General features: G+C 36.3%; 1 protein-coding gene across 4 annotated transcripts; it reads left to right on the forward strand.

Moving 5' to 3' along the window:
* The first annotated feature begins 34 nt into the window (after window positions 1-34).
* BROX (BRO1 domain and CAAX motif containing) lies at window positions 35-21,835 on the forward strand. Of its 4 annotated transcripts, none has more exons than XM_003930324.4 (13): window positions 35-425; window positions 3,116-3,232; window positions 5,779-5,885; window positions 6,103-6,199; window positions 9,575-9,670; window positions 11,320-11,392; window positions 12,673-12,778; window positions 14,062-14,151; window positions 15,622-15,707; window positions 16,507-16,588; window positions 16,895-17,045; window positions 18,188-18,347; window positions 19,312-21,835. In XM_003930324.4, the coding sequence occupies exons 2-13, from the start codon at window positions 3,132-3,134 to the stop codon at window positions 19,396-19,398; spliced, it is 1,236 nt and encodes a 411-aa protein (XP_003930373.1). In that variant the 5' UTR covers window positions 35-425; window positions 3,116-3,131; the 3' UTR covers window positions 19,399-21,835. The 4 variants fall into 4 exon arrangements, with proteins under 4 accessions (XP_003930373.1, XP_003930374.1, XP_010339223.1 ...); XM_010340921.3 differs by lacking the exon at window positions 35-425 and adding an exon at window positions 798-895; XM_003930325.4 differs by lacking the exon at window positions 9,575-9,670.
* The last annotated feature ends 86 nt before the right edge of the window (window positions 21,836-21,921 follow it).

Here is a 21,921-nt window from a genome sequence, read left to right on the forward strand (position 1 = left end):
ACCCCGCCCCCGTAGCCCCGCCCCGTGTTAGGTTGAGGCCGCCCCACTCAGCCGGTGGCCGCCATAGCTATTGCGGCATCCTTCCACGGCTCCGGAGGCAGAGCCAAGTTTTCTCTTCCTGTCTAGGAAAAAGACCATAGCTGAAAAGGAAGGCGGAGGGAGGAGAAGTCAGAAAGGGCTGATGAACGGAGCGTTCTGAGGAGACTGCGACGCCGCGGCAGTCCCCGCCTCTGAGCTGAGCTCACTACCGCCTCGGTAGCTGTCATGGCCGCCGGGCCACGTGACTCCGGCTTGGCGCCGGCCTTGTTTCCCGTCACTCTGGTTCTGTAGTCTCGGTTCTCCGACTCCGTCTTTTTCTCGCTTGTGGACTCCGATATTGCCTTTCTTCCCTTAGAAGAACTGCTGTACCGACTCTGAGAAATTTGGTAAGTATGTCAGAGGATGGGTGTTTCCCAGTAATACCCTCCCGGGGTTTTCCCGGAGTCCCAAGCAATAGGATCACCCCCTTTTACATTAGTCTCCATAGACTCCCGGACAGTCGACCAGAAGGCTCCTTCTAATGCCTTGAAACAAACGACAGAAAGAAAACCATATTGGGCCCCACAAATCAGTGGCGTTAACAGCTAGCCCGCCGCATCCTCTCGCCCCGCATCTCCATTGGTCATGAGAGAGCTTATAATGCAAGCTAAGCTGGGGTTCATTCGGCCGCCGTCTGCCCATCTCTCCGGGGTTGACAGTATCGGCTTTCCACCAAAATGCCTGTTTAGAAAGGGGCACTCAAGGGTTGGCGCTTGCGCACAGTCGCCGCCGCCGTCTAGAAAGGGACAGGGCACGGGAGGAAGAGGCTGGGTGGTAAACAGGAAGTGGGTCCTCAGAGCTCGGGGGCGGCGCTCAGGTAGGTTGCTCCGGGGACTCGGGGCCTCCGGAGTGGGGGTCCCTTGTCAGGAACTGGAGTCCTCTTGTGGAAGTGTGTTAGCTAACAGCTTCGATCCGAACGATGTATTGGTGGCCCTAAAGCCACCCTTGTCCCTGTGGGTGGGTGTGTCGTTTTTCCGTCCCACCCTAGGAACTCCCGCAAACTGAAGAGCACCGAGTCGCAGGAGGGGATATGGGGCAGGGGCAGAAACGCACCCTCTTCTTTCTTGAAGTAGTGACATGCGCAACTTAAGACATTTTCATCCAGGAAGTGGGAGGCCGCTTTAAAAGAAATACATCTGTAGAAGATTTGCTTTCGCAGCATCTAGCGTTCCGTGTGACATTAACGCTAAGGTTTTATTTATAGGCACATAGATGTTGTATTAGGCTATCGAGGTTTATGTGGAAGATGTGTAGATGATGATATTTTCTGAAAGAACTCGTTAAATGTTGTGAGTCCTAAATAAACCTGCTCAGTTTTTCGTTGCATTCTGTATTCATTGAATATGGTGCACGTCAAAGCCGGTTTTGTCATGAATAAATAAATTACATAAAGGAAGCACTTAATGTAGGCATTTCATACACTGCACAGCCCACATTATTTTTTAATAATAGAAAAAGTCGATTGTCCGGCTTGTACAGTGCCTTCAAATTAAGTAAACCTTATCAGAATTTCTTCTCTGGTTACTTCCTGGAATCTAATTGCCATGTTTAAGTCTTCGCCTTGGCTTTCTCCATATTATTTGCTGCACTACCTACCTAAGGACATTTAGACAAGACATATGCTGCTTTTTTTTTTTTTTTTTTTTTAACATAGAAGGCGTCAAACTTTTTTTTTTTTAGTTGACATCTGACTTAGGTAGTTTTTCAAGTTTTTTTTTGTTTTTGTTTTTGTTTTTGTTTTTTTTCCTTTTTTGAGACAGGATCTTACCCTGTCGCCCAGACTAGCATGCCGTGGGGAGATCAGGACTCAACTGCAGCCTCTATCTCCCGGGCTCGAGGGAGCCTTCCCCTTCAACCTTCCCAGTAGCTGGAACCACAGCCATGGCTACCATACCCGGCTAATTTTTGTGAAGAGGGAGTCTTACCATGTTACTGAGGCTGGTCTCAAACTTCTGAGCTCAAGCGATCCAACCACCTCGGCCTTCCAAAGTGCTGAGATTACAGGCGTGAGCTACTGCGCCTGGCCCAGCGTTTTCATTTTTATGATAGAATGTATTTGTCAAGTATTATGTTACATTTTTATTTTAAGAATATTCTTTAGCTATTTTTTGGAAAGTACGTTTGATTATAGAACACATGCTATAACCAGTCCACTGTTAGCAATATTTTAGAAATACAGCAGTTCCCTTAAAACTTACTGCAAGTAGCCTTAGCAGTAGAGTCAGGGTTACCATTTGAACCCCTTTTGGAAATTACATTCATCTGATCTTGTTCCCTTTTACTTGCAGTTGTCCAACCAAAACCTAGTACTTTGCAATTCAGAAGTATAGGCTAGGGACCAGCATCATCAGCGTCTCAGGTCCTACCCCATTCTATTGAATTAGAGCCTACATTTGACAAAACCACCCACCCCAGATGATTTTTATGTGTAGAGTTTAAACATTACTACTCCTAAATAGATATGTCAAGATTGAAGTTATTATAGGCAGATTTTCAAATGCTGTTCTGCTTTTTTTAATAGGCCTGATCTGAACATAGACTGCCATAAATAGTTAAACCAAGATTGAGGCTGGGATTGGTAGTTCACGCCTGTAATCCCAGCACTTTGGGAGGCCCTGGAAGATGGATCACTTTAGGTCAAGAGTTTGAGACCAGCCTGGCCAGCATGGTGAAACTCTGTATCTACTAAAAATAGAAAGATTAGCCAGGCATGGTGGCACATGCCTTTAGTCCCGACTACTTAGGAGGCTGAGGCAGGAGAATTGCTTGAACCCAGGAGGTGGAGGTTGCAGTAAGCTGAGAACAAGCCACTGCACTCCAGCCTGGGTGACAGAGGGTGATTCTATCGCAAAAAAGAAAAAACAAGATTGATTGTGACAATGAAGCATTTTATTTGTATATTACATAGGTATTTTATGCATGATAGTTATATATAAAATGTGCATGTACTGTAAACTTTTAGAAATAACTTTATACTATTTACCTTGTTTATTAAATATTTTTAATTTTTGTACATTTTTAACTTTTTTGTCTATAGAAAACATCTGGAGAAAATGACCCATTGGTTTCATAGGAACCCGTTAAAAGCCACAGCTCCTGTGTCTTTTAATTACTATGGTGTAGTCACTGGCCCTTCTGCTTCAAAAATGTGCAAGTAAGTTCATTGATTGAACCACTCTTAGGTGCAAGGTATTTTTTTTTGGTTCCATGGTCAATACGGAAATATGTAACACACTGTTTCTAACTTTAAGTTCCTTATACATTTATAAATGACATGTGAAGAGTTAAATCAGATTATTTAAACTGTGTCAAGTCTTCTAGGCTTGGATCCTTAATTTTAGATCAGTAAATGTGTCCCAGAGAGACTAAAGCAATCAGAGTAAAACAGTTAATCTATGTATTACAACAGTACAGGAGACTCCACAAAGTAGTATGTGGGCATTTTTTTTTTTTTTTTTTTTGAGATGGAGATTTACTCTTGTCAATCAGGCTGGAGTGCAATGGCTCCATCTCAGCTCAATGCAACCTTTGCTTCCCGGGTTCAAGCGATTCTCTTGCCTCGGCCTCCCAAAGTGCTGGGATTACAGGCGTGAGCCACCACGCCCAGCTGTATAGGTACATTTTAAATTGGCCACATAGTTAACTTGCGGAGTTCAGAGCAGGGAGAGAGATCCCTGTGACCTGAAATGGCCTTTAGAGTATTCATATAGGAATAGGCCTTGAATGAATTGTATGGCTTAGACTAGGGGTTGGCAAACTGTGTCCTATGGATTTGGGCCACTGCTTGTTTTTATAAATAAAGTTTTATTGGAACACAGCCAGCCCCACGTTTATTGACATGTTGTCTATGCCTGCCTCTGGCTGCTTTCCTCTACAACGGCAGAATTAAATAGTCCCAATGGATGCCTCATTACCAGAAAAGCCTGAAATGTTTACTATTTGGTGCTTTCCTAAAAAATATTTGGATATTCCTGATTTAGATTATCAGAGGGACAGGGAGAAGATCATTTCTGTCAGGAAAACCTTTGTGCTAGTGATAGTACGTAGAGCAATTTGGCTGAAACAAAAGAGATAAATGCAAAAGATGTTTTGAAGGAGGAGTCAATGGACTGATTGATTAATTTGCCTTGGGAGGTTGAAGAGGATTCAGTCTATATGAGATACAGAACCTAGATGATTAAGACATTAGTGGTACTAATAAAGAAAAATCTGAAGAGTTGCTGCTTTTATGGGAAGAAGTGATTAGAACTAAAGATAGGATAATTGGCTTGTTAATCTAAACTGATGGTCAGCAAACTTTTTTTTAAGCTACATCATACTGATTTTAGGCTTTGTGGGCCACATACAGTCACTATTGCATATTCTTTGCCCATTTTTATAACCCTTTAAAAATGTGAAAACCATTCTTAGTTTGAGGGCTGAACAAAAATAAGCAGTGGGATATACAAAAAACAGTTACAGTTTGTAGTTTGACAACCCTTGATCTAGACTCCTGGAGGCTAGTCCCAGCTTAGCTGTTTTATGTGTACCATTGGGCAAGTCCCTTCACTTCTTTGGGCCTAATTTCTAATCTATAAAATGAACAGCCTAAATTAAATATATCTGTGGTACATTTTTCTCAAATCTATAAGATGAATATAACTATACAAGTTGAGCTGTAGGTGATGATCAGGCATCTATATGGAAATAGCCAGCAGATTATTTGAGTGCAGAATAGGCTTTAAGGATCAAATTTCTTCCTGGTTTAGAAGTTGAATCACATATTTCCAGCTTCTAGATAAATACCTCAAACAATGATTAATTCATAAGATAGTCAGATTTTTAGTCAGCTATTCGTAATTGGTGATACATGCATACTTTCTTAGAATATGCCTCCTTCGAGGTAGTACCAATGAGTAAGTACTACATCTAGACTGTTCAGGATTTAGTCTGTGCACTCTTCTAAACATCTAGAATTGGGAGTGAAAAAGAGACACAGAAAAAAAATATGAAAAGAACTTTAGAGATAAGGGGAGCACCTAGAAAATTTAGTGTTAATTGGAATCAAAGGAGAAAATAATTTCAAGAAGGAAAAGGCGGATCCACAACATTTATTGCTGTAGAGAAGTAGAGGAGAATATAGATGAGGGAGCAGTTTTAAAACAACTGATGGCCACGTGTTTTACATATTCTTGATGTATTATAGAATGCAGTTTCATTTTTAACATATTTTTATGCAGTATATTTTCACATTTGTGTGTTTTATGTCAGATTTAGAAATTTTAAGGTGATATTAAAATGATACACAGGTGTGTTAAATTTTTATTTTTCAAGAAACTTAATTGTGAACTGCTTAGTTTTTTACTCATTCTTAATTCTTTTCCCGCTTCTTAAATGCATGCATTTGTTTGTTTTTTAATTAAAACTTGCTGTATATTTTAACTATGTAATTGTATTCATTATTTGCTCCTTTAATTGGTCTGAGTTTATTTTAGTACGACTTTTAAAGCAGTTGTTATTAGAAATTTTATCTCTAGATTTAGTCCTAATTAAATTCATTTCTGTATGTTTGATAATCCTTTAGATGAGGTAGGGGTGTGTGTGTGTGTGTGTGTGTGTGTGTGTGTGTGTTTTAAAGCTTTTACGTTGAAACCTGGAAGCCACTTTTCTGTAGATTGATTGCATTACTGCTAACTTTAGTGTCTTTCTGTCTCTTGTAAGTGACTTGAGATCATCCAGGGCACGACTCCTTGAACTGTTCACTGATGTGAGCTGTAATCCAGAAATGATGAAGAATGCAGCAGATTCATATTTTTCACTTTTACAAGGTTAGTTATTTATATGAACTTGAGGGGTTTTTTTTTTAACAAAAAGGTCTAGAAGTTTACAACTTTTCAGATTTGATTAGTTTACTCTTCCAGACTATATTCTTTGGAAAAGGGCAAGAAGTTTTATTCAGACACGTGGAAAAGTAATCTGAAAATTTTTCCAAACAGAACACTCAATATTTCTTCTAAAACATAAATGTCTTGTATTTTTGTATAGGTTTTATAAACTCTTTGGATGAATCTACCCAAGAAAGCAAGTTACGATATATTCAAAATTTCAAATGGACCGATACATTACAAGGACAGGTTCCAAGGTAAGCAACATTAAGGTAGTACTAAATTGGAGCCAGTTTTTTTAACTGTTTAGCCAGTGGTTAACTCATAGCCTCTGTGTCTGAAGAAGAAAAATACAGGTCCGCTCAGCATTTTCTCTTACCAGGAAATTAATTAAAAGCATTTGGCCTCAATCCTAGTACATAGTAAATGAAAATGTAATTTGTTTCTCCCAACCAAATCTATTTTCGAGGTAATCAATACAAATGTTAACGACAGTTGAACAGCCTTGACCTTTAATAACACACAAAGGAAGGTCTGAGGATTAAGAATCCAAACTGATATTCCACATGTGCCTACACTGAAGCTGAGCAGAATTTAAGTTTTTCCCTTACTTATCTTTTGCTGATGGATACTTCATTTCTTCCATTAGTCTTTCTCTATCTACTTCTTTCTCTCCAATTTCATGCTCTCGATTCATAGTATATGTTTTCTTCTTTATCTCTCTTCCCTCTTTCTACTCTTTTTAAAAACTTCCCTTCAGAGCTTTTCTTATCACTTACTTGAAACTATTTATAATAAATCTAATTATAACAGGAAACAGATCATAATGGTGCTTATTTTTTACTTACCTACCGTTTTTCAACACCATTTTGTTGTTTAAATGCCCATATATTTTCATCTCAATTTGCTTTAGAATTACTATTTTATAAAAACAGAAAGGAAGGAGTGGAGGTTGCTGAAAGACCAGAGCAGGCTGTACATTATAGTAGAAAGAGTATGGACATTGGGTTTGTACATACTTAGATGCGGTTTCAGGTTTTTTACTGTATGCAGATACGCTTCTTCAACTGCATGTTGGGGCTATACATAAAGTACTTTGTGAGAAGCAAAACAAGAAATTTTTGTTAAGTGACTGATAATGACTCTAGGCTTATAAGACATTCATTAAATGTTCATTTCCTTCTTTCCTTACTTGGGAGTTGGGTGGGAAGTAGGCAATAGGGATTTTTTTCCAAATTTTAATATTCTGGGATACTCGGATTTTCTAAGACCTTGTTTTCTGTTTTTTTAATATGACCCATTTGTTTTTAATCCAAAATTAATGATTTTTTTAAATTAAAAAGACTTTTGTAAAAAATCAAACCTCTGTTATTATTTTGACAGATTCTATAATGTGTATGTTACGTAAATTTGGCACTTTTCCCACTGTGCCACATTGTGATTCTGTGTAATAGTGAGCTAAGGCCAGGTGCGGTGGCTCACACTTGTAATCCCAGCACTTTAGGATGCCAAGGCAGGCGGATCACCTGAGTTCAGGAGTTTGAGACCAGCCTGGCCAACGTGATAAAACCCCATCTCTACTGAAAAATACAAAAATTAGCCATGCATGGTGGAGGGTGCCTGTAATCCTAGCTACTTGGTAGGCTGACAGGAGAATCACTTGAACCCGGGAAGCCAAGGTTGCAGTGAGCTGAGATTGCACCACTATACTCCAGCCTGGGTGACACAGCAAGAATCTATCTTAAAAAAAAACAGAAACAAAAAACAAAGAAAAAAATAATGAGCTACTATTTAACATTTTTTCAGCAATTTTATGAGATAGTGAAGAATTATGTGATGAAGGCCTTAAGTCATACAAAATATTCAGCACAAATGAGACTTCTACGTTACTTTATTCTTGATTGCTAGTCAGTAGAAATAGTGTTGTGAGTACATCTATTCTGAAAAGTATTTTTTCCATTATAGATACTATGACTACTACTTATATGTGGTGTCATAGAAATGGAGTGTTTAGAAACAAGGGATATTGACATAAATGAAGGATTATAAAGGAAGAGAGTTATTCATGAGACTTCACGTAAATTAGCCAATCTGTCCTATTATTTAAAAGTAAAGTTATAAATTAGACATGTTCAGTAGATCTCCAGATGTAATTCATTTGATACCCTCAATGCAGGAAAGAATAAGCTATTAAACTATGTATTAAATTTTTTTCAGGAGGATAAAACTGTTTTGAGAAGTTTGTTCATAACTCACTTTTTGATATTATGATCTATACTAAACAAGACAGTTTAGAAATTACTTTTTAATTACTACATATTTTATAATACTTTTTTTTTTTTTTTTTCATTTAAAAAGTTACTATACCTCCGTTTCTCTTAAGACAGGGGCAACATCTAACTAAAAAATTATTATTTTGTAGTAAGTATATTTAGTAGTATATCCACCTTTTTGTGAAATACTGATTGGCTTGGCAATTCAAAATCTTTTAGTTTGTACAAGTTTTCTACAAGTGTACATTTCATGTGCAATTGTTCCTTTTCCAGGTGTCAGAATTTTAAAAAAAAATTTTTTTTGAGACGTTCTCACTCTCACCCAGGCTGGAGTGCAGTGGTGTGATCATGGCTCATTGCAACTGCCACCTCCTGGGATCAACAAGTAACTAAAAAATAGAAAGTAGAGTGATAATTCTTGTTTCTTCTTTTTGGGTAGCTTTTCTGGTCTTAGTATTACATGTGTAAAATAAGGACATTCTGCTTTCTTCATTAGTTGAGATAAATGAGATCATGTATAAAACATTTTCAGGTTCTTTTAAGAACAATAGTGAATATACATTGATACGAATATCTTATTTGCTTGATATGCTTTTGCCATCTTTATTTCATACTTAGTAATAGAATCTGAAGGAAACAAGGTGTAAAATATACTTGTTCAGGACATTTTTCTGGAATACTGATTGGCTAGGCATTCAAAATTTTGTACAGTTTGTCTTCCAGCTTGCTTATTGCCCTCTTTTCCTTGATTTCTTTTTTACATACCATCTGCTCCAGCCAAGCTCATTGGGTCACTTCTATCAGAAAATTTTTTACACTCTTATGCGTGGATCGCATTGTTTCCTCACCTAAGATGTCCTTTTGCTTCCCTTCTAGTCATCTTTCCAGGGACAGTTCAAATGTTTATGTACCATCAAACCTTCTTAATTATTCTAGCCTGAAACAATCTCTTCTCTGAATTTCGTTTTTCTAAAATAGTGTATAAGAGCCACACTTTTGAGAATCTACTGAGTACTTCTTAAAAATACAGATTCTAAGCCCCATTTCAGACTTTCTGACTCTGGGATTAAGGCCCAGAAATCTGTATTTTAAATGCTACTCTATGTACAGTAAACTTTAGGAACTCCTATTCCCATGCTTATGATGAAGTACATAGTACCTTCTGGACCATTATACTTAGCCATTTGTAGTTAAATACCTGTATGTCTTATCTCTCCATCTATATTAAACACAACCATTTTCCTCATACATACCAGTTAGCATATACTTCTTTGTAATTTTGAGTTGGATGCCCAGTAGGCTTTATGCTGTGATAGCTTGATAATTGACAGGACTTAATGATCATGTTTATAATTCCAGTGCCCAGCAGGATGCTGTTTTTGAATTAATTTCCATGGGATTTAATGTAGCTTTATGGTATACCAAATATGCTTCAAGACTGGCTGGAAAAGAAAAGTAAGTTAAAAGGAGAAGATTATGTGCATCTGCATTATTTTCCAAGTACATAGAGCTTTATTATTTTAAAAATCTGTTGTAAAAAATACCACTTTGGACAAGTGAAGGGTTACCTTATAATGTTAGTATTTTGGGTATCAGAATTACGGCACCTATTGTTAAAAGGTAAAAGAAATTTTAAGTCTTGTCATGTGGAAGGTCTTGCTAAGACCGACCCCAAATTGAAAAACCATAATGTAAAAGCGTGAGCATTAACTACATAAAAGGATCATAAACAGAGTTAAAAAACAAATGGCAATATTGGTCAAAAACATTGCAATTCGTTTGATAAATTGTTTGCTTTTGTAACATACACTCTTACTAAATCAGGAGAGAAAACACTGTCAAATCAACTGAAAAGCGAAGGACATAAACAGGCAATTCACAGAAGACAAATACAGAAGGCTTATATGATGTGAAAAGATGTTTTGAAGGATTAAAGAACTTTCCCTAGTGTGCTTATTCTTTTTTCTCTTTCACCCTTTGGCTTACCTTAAAGGTAAACAAAGGCAATACAATTTTTTAATAGCTGCAGTAGATACAGCAATAGGAACCTGTCAAATTATGGTTAATCCATATATGGGAATAATATGTAACATTTGAAAATGAGGTCATATTGTATGTGCTGATGTAAAATTACCTCTAAAGTAAATTAGGTGATTAAAAAAAGAGCAGAGTAATGATAATAGCTACCATTGTGTATCGGTGTATTTCTTAAGCATGTGTATGCGTTAAGTGTGTAATATTTTGTCTTGTCTTAGATGCACAAATGTCTGTAAGGAAAAATAAGAAGGCTTTGTCCAGATTTTGTTTTGTTTTGTGTTTGTAGAGGCGAGGTGTCACTGTGTCTCCAAGGCTGGTCTCAAACTCCTGGCCTCAGGTGATTCTCCTGCCTTGGCTTTCCAAAGTACTGGGATTACAAGCATGATCTGCCATGCCTGGCTGCAGATTTTACCCCCAGTCAGGGTCTCTCTTTTTTCATTCGTAATATCTTTTGGAGACGTATTGATATGCTTTTGCCATCTTAATGTTATCTTTGTATCATATATTTGTTTTCAAGATCTTTTTATGGAATACTCATTGGCTTGGCATTCAAAATATTTTAGTTTGTACAAATTTTCTACAAATGTACATTTCGTGTGCATTTGTTCCTTTTCTAGATGTCAAAATTAAATTTTTTTCTTTTTTGAAACATTCTCATTCTGTCACCCAGGCTGGAGTGCAGTGGCGTGATCACGGCTCATTGTAACTGCTGCCTCTCAGATTTAAGTGGTTCTCATGACTCAGCCTCCTGAGTAGATGGGATTACAGGTGCCTACCACCATACCCAGCTAATTTTGGTATTTTAGTAGAGACAGGGTTTTGCCATATTGGCCAGGCTTGTCTCGAACTTCTGGCCTCAAGCCATCTGCCCACCTTGGCCTCCCAAAGTCTGAGGATTACAGGCATGAGCCACTGTGCCTGGCCTCAAAGTTAGATTTTTTTAAAAGGAAGAAAACTAGCCGTGAGAAACATAAATGACTGCTTTGGATGTATAATAATGTATTGGTTGTTGTTTTAATACCAGAAATGGAATTCATTCTCTAAGTAATGTAACCCCTATCTTTAAGTATAACAGAAGATGAAGCAAAAGAAGTTCATCGAAGCCTAAAGATTGCAGCTGGGATTTTTAAACATTTAAAGGTAAAACAGACAAAAAAACATTACTTGTTCTTAATGCTTTAATTCTTGAATCATTTTTCTTTTGGGGGCATACAGAGGAAAAATTGTTTCATTATATTAAAAAAGTTAATATGTGTTCTGTCATCCTTATGTTACGTGTGTTATTGATGAGTGCAGCCAGTTACTAAATATTAAATGTCTCCATTTTTGTTTTAAAAAACAGTGACTTTTACAATTAGAAAAATTAAGCTATAGTGCTCTGCTTATTTTTCTGTCCTTGAAAAGATAGAAAAGAAAGCAGAAGCATTGATGGTTCTCACCCACTTCTCTACAGAAGTTACCAGGAGCAGTTCTGACTCTGCAAAACTGAACTTCTAATTGTAGTCTCTGTATCTCACTGAAAACATTAGAGGGACAATGAGTGCACTCTAGTTGTTTTAAATTGCCTGGAGATGTGATGGGAATTAGGAGAAAGAATATTTGTCTTTTAAACAATTTCCCCCACTTCATTCTAATTAAATCACTTTATTGATGGCCTCCTAGAGGCCAGTATTGAGTTTTTTCATGTTATAGTAAGATGCTTTTATAGTGATTAAAAAGCTGTGATCTTGAATTAGGGGTAGAATTATAGTGAGGTTTTTTTTCCTTTATATCTTTTTTTTTTTTTTTTGAGATGGAGTCTCACACTGTCACCTGGGCTGGAGTACAGTGGTGCCATCTTGGCTCACTGCAACCACCGCCTCCCGATTTCAAGCGAGTCTCCTGCCTCAGCTTCCCAGCTATTACGGGCACCTGCCACCACACCCAGCTAATTTTTTGTATTTTTAGTAGAGACGGGGTTTCACCATGTTGGCCAGGATGGTCTTGAGCTTCTGACCTTGTGATTTGCCCTCCTCGGCCTCCAAAGTGCTGGGATTACAGGCATGAGCCACTGCATCTGCCCTCTTTATATCTTTAATTATTAATGTGAATGAACAATTCAGGCTATCCTGCAAAAAGAATTTTGCTTACTATTTCAGTTGACATTTTTCAAAATGATAGTATGACTTGGATATCTCAGCAATCTATCATGACTTAAATTTTGTTCTTGAATTTCTTGTTCTTACAAAAGCTGAGTTTTAGTATACAGGAACTTTTATTCTTTATAAGCTTACCATTGTTAGTTTTTATAGTTTTTGTTTGTACCCTAAATTTCTGCTAAGTCTCCAAATTGAATGTCTCATAACTTCTATTTTCTTAATCTCTAACAACTGGATTTAAATAAAATTTGGCTGCTTTTTGTCTTTTGTTGTTGTTCTCAGGAAAGTCATATCCCAAAACTCATTACACCTGCAGAAAAAGGAAGAGATTTAGAGTCACGACTCATAGAAGCGTATCTTATTCAATGTCAGGCTGAAGCTCAAGAAGGTATCCTAAATATTGTAAGATTGTTTTAAATGAAAGTCTATATTGGCATTTAATTCCTCTTTAAAAATCAGAGGTTGGGCACTATGGCTCACACATGTAGTCCCAGCACCTTGAGAGGCCAAGGTGGGCAGATGACTTAAGGCCAGGAGTTCAAGACCAGCCTGGGCAAGGTGGCAAACCTTATCTCTACAGAAAATTCAAAAATTAGCCGGGCATGGTGGCACGTGCCTGTAGTCCCAGCTTCTCACAAGGCTGAGGTGGGACTGATGGCTTGAACCTGGGAGGTCAAAGCTGCAAGACCACACCACTGCACTTCACCCTGGGCAATAGTGTAAGACCCTGTCTCAAAATAATTAATCAATTTCAATAAAAATCAGAATTATCCAGAATCAGGTTTTTAGATTTTGAGAAATTCTGGAATGAGGAATAAGTTTACCGTTAGCATTTGCCTTCATTCTTAATTAGCAGGAAACAGTCTTATAGTTGAATGGCTCTTTTTAAGAGGATTTTAATTTCACATCATTTCTGACAGTACAACATTAAGTCTTTAATTCATCTTTTCTTTCTCTAGCATGCTCATTCTTTTTTCTCTTTTATCCTTTGGCTTACCTAAAGTCTTCACCTTGCAATGGCAAGTAATAATGATACTAATGTGAAACAATACAGAAACTTTGTAGGCTTTCGTTTTTCTTTATTTCAAACTCTAGTGTTCCTCTGAAAATGGCTGGGATGGTGGCTCATGCCTGTAATCTCAAATCTCAGCACTTTGGGAGGCCGAGGCAGGAGAATTGCCTGAGCCCAGGAGTTTGAGTCCAGCCTGGTTAATATAGCAAGACCTCCATCTCTACAAAAAAATTATTTAAAAAATTAGCCAGGTGCCATAGCATGCACCTGTAGTCCCAGCCACTCAGGAAACTGAGGCAGGAGGATCACTTGAGCCCAGGAGTTTGAGACTTCAGTAAGCCATGATCACGCCACTGCACTCCAGCCTGGGTGACAGCAAGACCCTGTCTCAAAAGAAAAAATAGAGTTTCCTGTTACATCATGCTGTTTTGTAGTAGTGATTCACTGATGATTTATTTAAAGCAGTGGTGTCAAAACCAACAGGCTCAGTGTTTTCTGTTTAACGTTTGCATTTTCTATAACTTTGCATGTTAAAAACATTAAACAAATTGCATTAAAATCCTAGCGAGATTGTCAGACTGTCTTTTGCTATTATAATTGAATTGAGGATGAATGGAGTGAATTTAATTATAGATTCCCTTTATTATGTTTGGTCACAGTAACAATTGCTCGAGCAATTGAACTAAAACATGCTCCTGGACTAATTGCTGCACTGGCGTATGAAACAGCCAATTTCTATCAAAAAGCTGGTAAGCTGCTAATTCTATTGTTACATTTTTAGTCTTCAGATTTTCAGATTTATTTGATCTTTAATTAATGGGGACAAAACAAAAGATTTCTCAGATTCTGTCATTATTTGCAAAACTGGAGTAATAAAATTTACCACATTTAAAATAGAACTGTTCATATTTAATATGTTGCATAACTTCTAGTGGAAGAGAAAACCAGTGATGTCTAATAAAATTATACAGCGCTTGGCTTAAAATTTTCTTTTGGTCTTTATAGCAACCTTATAGTTACTCTTCTTATTTAGACAAGAATCTGAAATCCAGAGAGTTAACATGACTAACCCATAATTTAACTGCTAGAAAGTGGGAGATTGGGACTAGAACACACTACTGTGATAAGCCTGTTAACTCTTCATTGGCTTATTTAGGAAACATGCACATTTTTTTATGGGATGGTTACTATTTTTGTTGCTAAGGAGAGGCAAGTAGAAAGGATTTGCAATTTAGGGAAGGAGACAAATGTAACCTCATTATTATATCTTGAACTAAGATATCACAGCAGTGAATTAGAAATCTTAACAAGCTGGGCGTCCTAGAGAAGGACTCTAGAAGAAGATGCTTTAGCCTTATTGTGAAGTGTAAAGAAAAGTCGTATGGCCCCTAGGAAGCTTTCAAGTTTGGGTGTAGAATTCTTTAGTAAGTACAAAGATAGGAAATAACTTAGTGCATTCTGGAAACTTCAGACAGTTGCTCTTACCGGAAACACAGGATGAGTAGCAGGAGAAAAGGTTGAAAAAGTATGCATGCTTGAGATCAAACATTGGTTTGTAAGCCTTTGACCTTTCATTCTGTAGATATTTGGGACCTGTTAAAAGATTAGAAGGCTGACTGATAGGATTTGAATTTAAGACAGGTCCCTATAGTTGCAGTATTAGAGATGGGCTTTTTACATGAAGGAGTAATAGGCTAGCTAACTTGACTTGGCACTTAAGAAATTCTTATAGTTTATGAAGGAAATGATGAAAGCTTTGACAAATATAGCAAAGTAGCAAATAGAGAGGAAAAAATAGATTTGAAAGATATTTGGTAGAAGGATATGGAGAGGAGAGGAGAGTATTCTATTTCTGACTTGAGTGACTAAATCGCTGTTTGCTTTGCTGTATTATACAAATTTTTTAAATTAGATAATATAGCAGTATAAACAATATTCACTTTGAAGTTCTTGGTGACAGTCTATTTTTATCATTATCTTAAAGTCGTATTAACCATCAAATCAAAGAGCTGCCATGGTATTTAACCAGTCTTGTGTAACTTAAAGTATAGATTTGGGAAAATCACTTCAAGTAAAGGTGTTTTTTTTTAAAAAAAGTTAATTTCTTGAGTCTTAGATGAATGGCATTCTTTCTGCTTTTAGCATCACAACACATGAACTAAAAGTCTTCTAGTGAATCAGGGTGAAATTATATTTTGCTTTTTAAAATGTAACTTTAGATCATACTTTATCCAGTTTGGAGCCTGCATATTCTGCTAAATGGAGAAAATATCTTCACTTGAAGATGTGTTTCTACACGGCTTATGTAAGTATTCATAATGCTAAAAAAATATATATAAATAATTGTCTCTCCAGCCCTTGGAGTGCCAGGTCTCTCATCTCACCAGAGTCTTCATTAGCGTTTTACAAACAATGGACAGCTAACTCTCATAAATGTTTACTGAGAGTCAGTGCAACCATTGTGAACTAAAGTGTGTGGAAAGAGATAATGTAGCATTGTAGAAGTGGACTATAGCAATAGAATTATTGTTTGTTTCAAAACCCACTTTTAGCATGCTTAGTGAAATTCTTTACATTGTCTCATTCTGTGCATTGAGAAACATATTTATTAAGTCTAATATTAAGGCATACCACACAGTGTATCACCTATCTTGGTGAAGAATCATCAGTGAGCATCATTTTGGAAGTTAAGTATCAGTCTGTTATACCTACCAAACTTAATTGTTTTGTTAATTAGAATATCATATGAGAGATCATAAAAACCTTTTTCAGGTCTAAGTAGGTAATATTTCTTATATCTCCTCTTCCTCTGCATTAGCACAATAATTTCCTCCTTTATCTACTATTTCCTAAATTTTAAATACAGATTTCAGCAAATAAGTTTTGCTCAGTACCTGGTTAGAAGGCTATTTTGGCTCAAGACCTGACGTATTTCCATTTTGAACAAAGGTTGGGGAAGAGCTTAATCAAGTAAAGAAATGTAAGAGATTACATTGATACTTCATTGTATGAAGGTATTAGTTGATCTGATCAACACATAGAACAGTAATAGGGGAAAGCATCTTGAAGGGAGAGAATGAATACAAATGTGTTTATTTCTTCAGGCTTACTGTTACCATGGTCAGACTTTATTGGCTAGTGATAAATGCGGTGAAGCAATCAGGTCTCTTCAAGAAGCAGAAAAATGTAAGTATTCCTGCCAAAATACTAAACTCTTTTAAAAAACAAATGACTTTATCATAAAAGGGAATATGTGCTTAAAGAGATTTTGGCTGTGTTTATGAAAGGGAAATGGGAATGGATGAGAAAAGAAAAAAATGTTTCAAAAACCTAGAACCTGTAGAAAATACTCACCTTCTACTTACAGAATTATTATTGGTATTGCTATTATATTAAGAGCAGTAAATGTCTTACTACCTCCAACTTAAAGCCTTGTAGGTATAAACAGGCAGTGTTAATTATAATCAAAGACTATGTCTCTTTCACATGTAGTATATGCAAAGGCAGAAGCACTGTGTAAAGAATATGGAGAAACCAAAGGACCTGGACCAACAGTCAAACCTTCAGGACATCTGTTCTTTAGGAAGCTTGGAAACCTTGTGAAGAACACCCTAGAAAAATGTCAGAGAGAAAATGGGTTTATGTGAGTACAGCTTAATATTATTTTAGTAACAATATATTGATTTATAATTATAGCAAAATACTAATATTTTAGTAGTATCATTTCTGTTAGTCTCTATTCCCAAAAGTTTTATGTTAAATAGCACTTAATGGGCTAGGTGTGGTGGCTCACAACTGTAATCCCAGCACTCTGGGAGGCCAAGGCAGGTGAGTCCCTTGAGCCCAGGAGTTTGAGACCAGCCTGGGCAACATGACAAAACCTGTCTATACAAAAAAATACAAAGAAATTAGCTGGCCGTGGCGCACGCCTGTAGTCCAAGCTACTCAGAAGGGTGAGGTGGGAGAATCATTTGAGCCTGGGATGTCAAGGCTGCAGTGAGCCATGACTGAGCCACTGCACTCCAGCCTGGGCAAGAATGAGACACTGTCTCAAATATATATAGTATTTACATTTCACATTAGTTTTCTCTTTACATTAGTGATAAAGTTCAATTGTGTAGGGCCTTTTATTCTACTTTGCATGATAATATATAAAAGCAGACTTTAAAATTAAAACATTAGTTATTAACGTAGAGTTCATTTCATTAGGACACTCAGACAGTGTCCTGATTTTCTCTTAACTATCCCTGCCATTCTTTCTCCATGTTTTAATGTATCTTCTCAACCTCCTTTGCATATTCATCTCACTCTGGTTTCAGCTCTCAGTTTTTCTTGTTTTGTTTTTCAAGAGGTTTTCCATTATTAAATCAGTGTTTTTCAAACTGTAGATTACCATCTGTGTAGGTGGGTAGATGCAATCTTATTCCTGCTTTTATTTCCTTACATTCTTCCCTTTATTTTCTTCATCTATACGTACTGAGCTTTTCACTTCCTTAAACATGCCTAGTTCACCTTCAGTTATATCCTTTGGAAAGAGTCACTGAACTTAATTCTGGGTTAATTTCCCTTGTCTGCATTCTTACAGCACTCTACATCCATGGTAGCTCCAATACATTGCATTGTAATTGACAAAGTTTCTTGATTTTGTCACTTACTTATCTATATGAGGCAGAAAAACCTCTTATTCATGATTAAAATGTCATTGTCCCAAACAGGACCTTGAACATAGTAGGCTCTCAAATAATGAACAAATGAATGAATTGCTGTTTAAATTACTTTTTGCAGTTACTTTCAAAAAATTCCAACAGAAGCCCCACAGCTGGAACTCAAAGCAAATTATGGTCTTGTAGAGCCTGTACCTTTCGAATTTCCTCCTACAAGTGCTCAGTGGACACCAGAAACATTGGCTGCATTTGATCTCACCAAAAGACCCAAGGATGACAGTGTATGAGATTGGTTTTTGTTTTGTTTTGTTTTTTGCTTTCATTACCAAAAGTTTAAAAGAAAATTCAGAGTTAGCATTTTGATATTTTTCTTTATTTAAATAGATACATATGTTTGTCTAAATGCTAAGTTAGATAGTTATAGTGCTTAGTATAATCTGTGGTAGAACACTTTCAGAGATAAGACCTCTAGGCCTTATGTCTTTTGAATAATGACATTCTTTTCAACACATTATCTTTCCTCTTTACAACTTGTCAGTGCCGCCTTTAAAAGAGTGTGGGAGAAAAGATTATCTGTGTTTATATTGCTATAGCAATACTCTGTTTTTCTTTTAGCAAATTGCAGAGTGTTTGAGGATTTGGCCTAATTACAGTATTCTATGAATCCAGGAATAAAATAAGAATACTTATTATTGCTACCTAAGTACATCTTGGTGTTCTAAATCAAATGATAAATTAAGTGGCAATTTTGAGGTCTAACTGCCAAAAGACTAGGGATCTGTGATGAATGAATGAAAATTATTTTATAGCCATTGCTCCTTCCTTGAAATTGGGTTTTGTTTATATAATTTCCTTCCCATATTAAAATTTATTCCTTAAAATAACTGTCTTTATATTCTGATCAACTATGAAATAATGCCCTAAGAGAGAGCCTATTACTGTCATAAGTTATGTCTAACCTTTAGGGTTCTACATGTATAGATAGATCACTTAGAAAAGAATATGCAGTAGGAGTACCCTTAGCTTGATTTTTGCCTACCAAACTAGGTTTTGATCTTTACTGAAATGTTGCTTTCCGATTACATCTTAAAATGAATTGGTCTGTAGTTATTGGAATAGCGTTGTCAGTATCCGTGTTATATAATTTAATATAGCATATTTTAAAAGTCTGAAGTGGAAGAGATTTAGTGTTTGTTTTCTCAATCTTCGTTTATGTACTTAAACTGGTTTTTTTTTTCTCCCTAGACTAAATCCAAACCAGAAGATGAAGTGAAACCTGTGAAAGAACCAGATATCAAACCTCAAAAGGACACTGGGTGCTACATCTCCTAAAATACAATTTGCACTTAGAATTTCTCTAGCCGTAGATAAGATAAACCACAGAATTGCAGTGCTTATTTCTCAAAATGATTTCTCTGAAGCTTGTAGAATAACTATTGCATTCAGAGGGTATCTGCCTTCAGCTGACTTGTTCTGATTTTTAATACAGGAGGTGTTTCTTGCTTTGTTTTCGGATTCTCCTTTTTAATCAGGACAACATTTGGAAGATTTTATTGTGCCTCTAAAGGGTATATTTGGGGGTTGGGTCTTTTTGTTAAACTCTAGATAGTAATTAGTTTCAAGTCAATATAGTCCCAAATTGTGGTTTTAGGTATGTTTTTTCTTTTCTTCTTCTTCTTCTTTTTTTTTTTTTTTTGAGACAGAGTCTACCTCTGTCGCTAGGCTGGAGTGCAGTGGCATGATCTTGGCTCACTGCAACTTCCACCTCCTGGATTCAAGTGATTCTCTTGCCTCAGCGTCCTGAGTAGCTGGTTTACATGCCACCATGCCCAGCTAATTTTTGTATTTTTAGTAGAGACGAGTTTCACCATGTTGGCCAGGCTGGTCTTAAAGATTTGGCCTAATTTCAGTATTCTGACCTCAGCTGATCCACCCGCCTCCCAAAGTGCTGGGATTACAGGTGTGAGCCACCGCCCCAGCCTCAGGTATGTTTTTCTATTTACACACAGAAAAATTTATTTTTCCTTCCTCTTACTTGATATCAGAAGAATGACAGGAATCAGTTTTTAACAGATAGTTTTTCCACTTTTCCATTGTGTTAATCAGAGCACAGACATGTTCACAGTCATTTATCTTTTCTGGTGGGTGGAAAAATTGTCACTTACAGTTGAAGATCAGAAAACCATCACACCAAGTCCTTTACCTATATTAGAATCAACAATTTACTCAAAAATCAGTGTTTATAGGTATGTTGGGACCTTTAAGAACTTATCCCTATTCCAGTAGCCCTGTGCTTCATTCTGTATCAGTAACCCTGCACTGATTTTTACGAATATCTTTTCTAGTGGGTTTTTTACTTAGAGGACAGAACTTTGTAATAGCTCTTAATGTTTATATATAAGAGAAGACAGAATGGAAAATGTTTTTTGAAGTCAAATATTGCATGATGTAAAGAAAAAAAACTAAAATGAGATAGGTTGTCCTGAATTACACTGTTAACTCTCTACTTCTTTATTAAAGAAGTTACAGTAAAATGCCTTGGTTACCTGATTTCAGTGTACATTTGTTTTTATGTGGTTTTCTGATAATGTCCTGTCAGAATTATATTTCTTTAGGCCAAAGGCCATAGCAAAAACATAGAGAACAAATATAGATACAATATGATCTTAAAAATAGATTGTAACAGTTGAAACAATTAGTTTAGTGTGTATGCGAATTTGGGAAATAGTGGATGCATAATACTTAAACAGAAGTCACACATCTGTAGGCTTAACTTTTGATTATTCTCTTGGGGCATTAGATAATTTTTCTATTATAAGTGACAGATTGATTCACTTAATATAAATAATATAAGTAGCATACACTAAAAGCTTACTGTGTGCCAGATACTGTGCTGGACACTTAACATAGATAAGCCATTGAATCCATAGCAGCCCTGTGAGAAATAAGTAAAATCTGCATAAAGTGTTGAGATAGGAGTATACATTTCATTATAAAAAATGAGTAGATTATGCCTATCTGAATCGATATTGCATTCGAATAAGTGATTACTTTATATATCATAGTTTACATTCCTTAAAAAAAGGTAGATAAATGCAATGAGGTTTTTTCTTAACATATGAAATACTAAATACTGCTTGCAGTATAATATTAATATTTGAAGCTGCAGTTTCCGGAATAAGTGGAGTAACAACTAAACAGACATTTAGTTTTATTTTAATATCTATGGAAAAAATACTCTATTAAATCTCACTGCATTTTCTGTTGTCTTTTTGACAGAATCACTTGTCTGTTTGTTGTGTGCCACTTATTGACAAAACGTTAAACAGTGCTTGATGCCAGCTCTTCACTCTCTGGCTCGTGGGACCCACTTCTCTTAGATACTTGTGCTTCTTTATCTACTTACTACATTTTCACATTGACATTTTTGGGGATGACACTATCGTATATGAAATGGAAAGTTAATATGTTCAGTGCTTCTGTAAAATGAAGCAGTTCTGTTATTACTTTAAATCAGTAGGCATCTTTGACATGAGCAGGTAAATATTTTGTTGACTAAAGTATCCCATGATATATAATGTTTTTTGAAATGTTGGAAATTAATCAAATGTATAGAAATTACATGAAGGTTACAGAGAGATGTAACTATTTGTATTTGCTATTATATGCATTTCGTACTGGGCAGTGACAACTAACATGTTACTTCTACTCAAAGTGTATAATGGGTTATCTATTTATGAAAATAAAAGTAATTTTACTTACAATCTCATCGAGATCTCTTGTTTTTTGATAAATATTTTTATACTTACTAAGCCAGTAACAGTTAAGACAGTGCAAAATCATTCTTCATGGTAA

This window comes from Saimiri boliviensis, chromosome 14 (assembly GCF_048565385.1).
Source record: "Saimiri boliviensis isolate mSaiBol1 chromosome 14, mSaiBol1.pri, whole genome shotgun sequence".
NCBI classification, from domain to species: Eukaryota; Metazoa; Chordata; class Mammalia; order Primates; family Cebidae; genus Saimiri; species Saimiri boliviensis.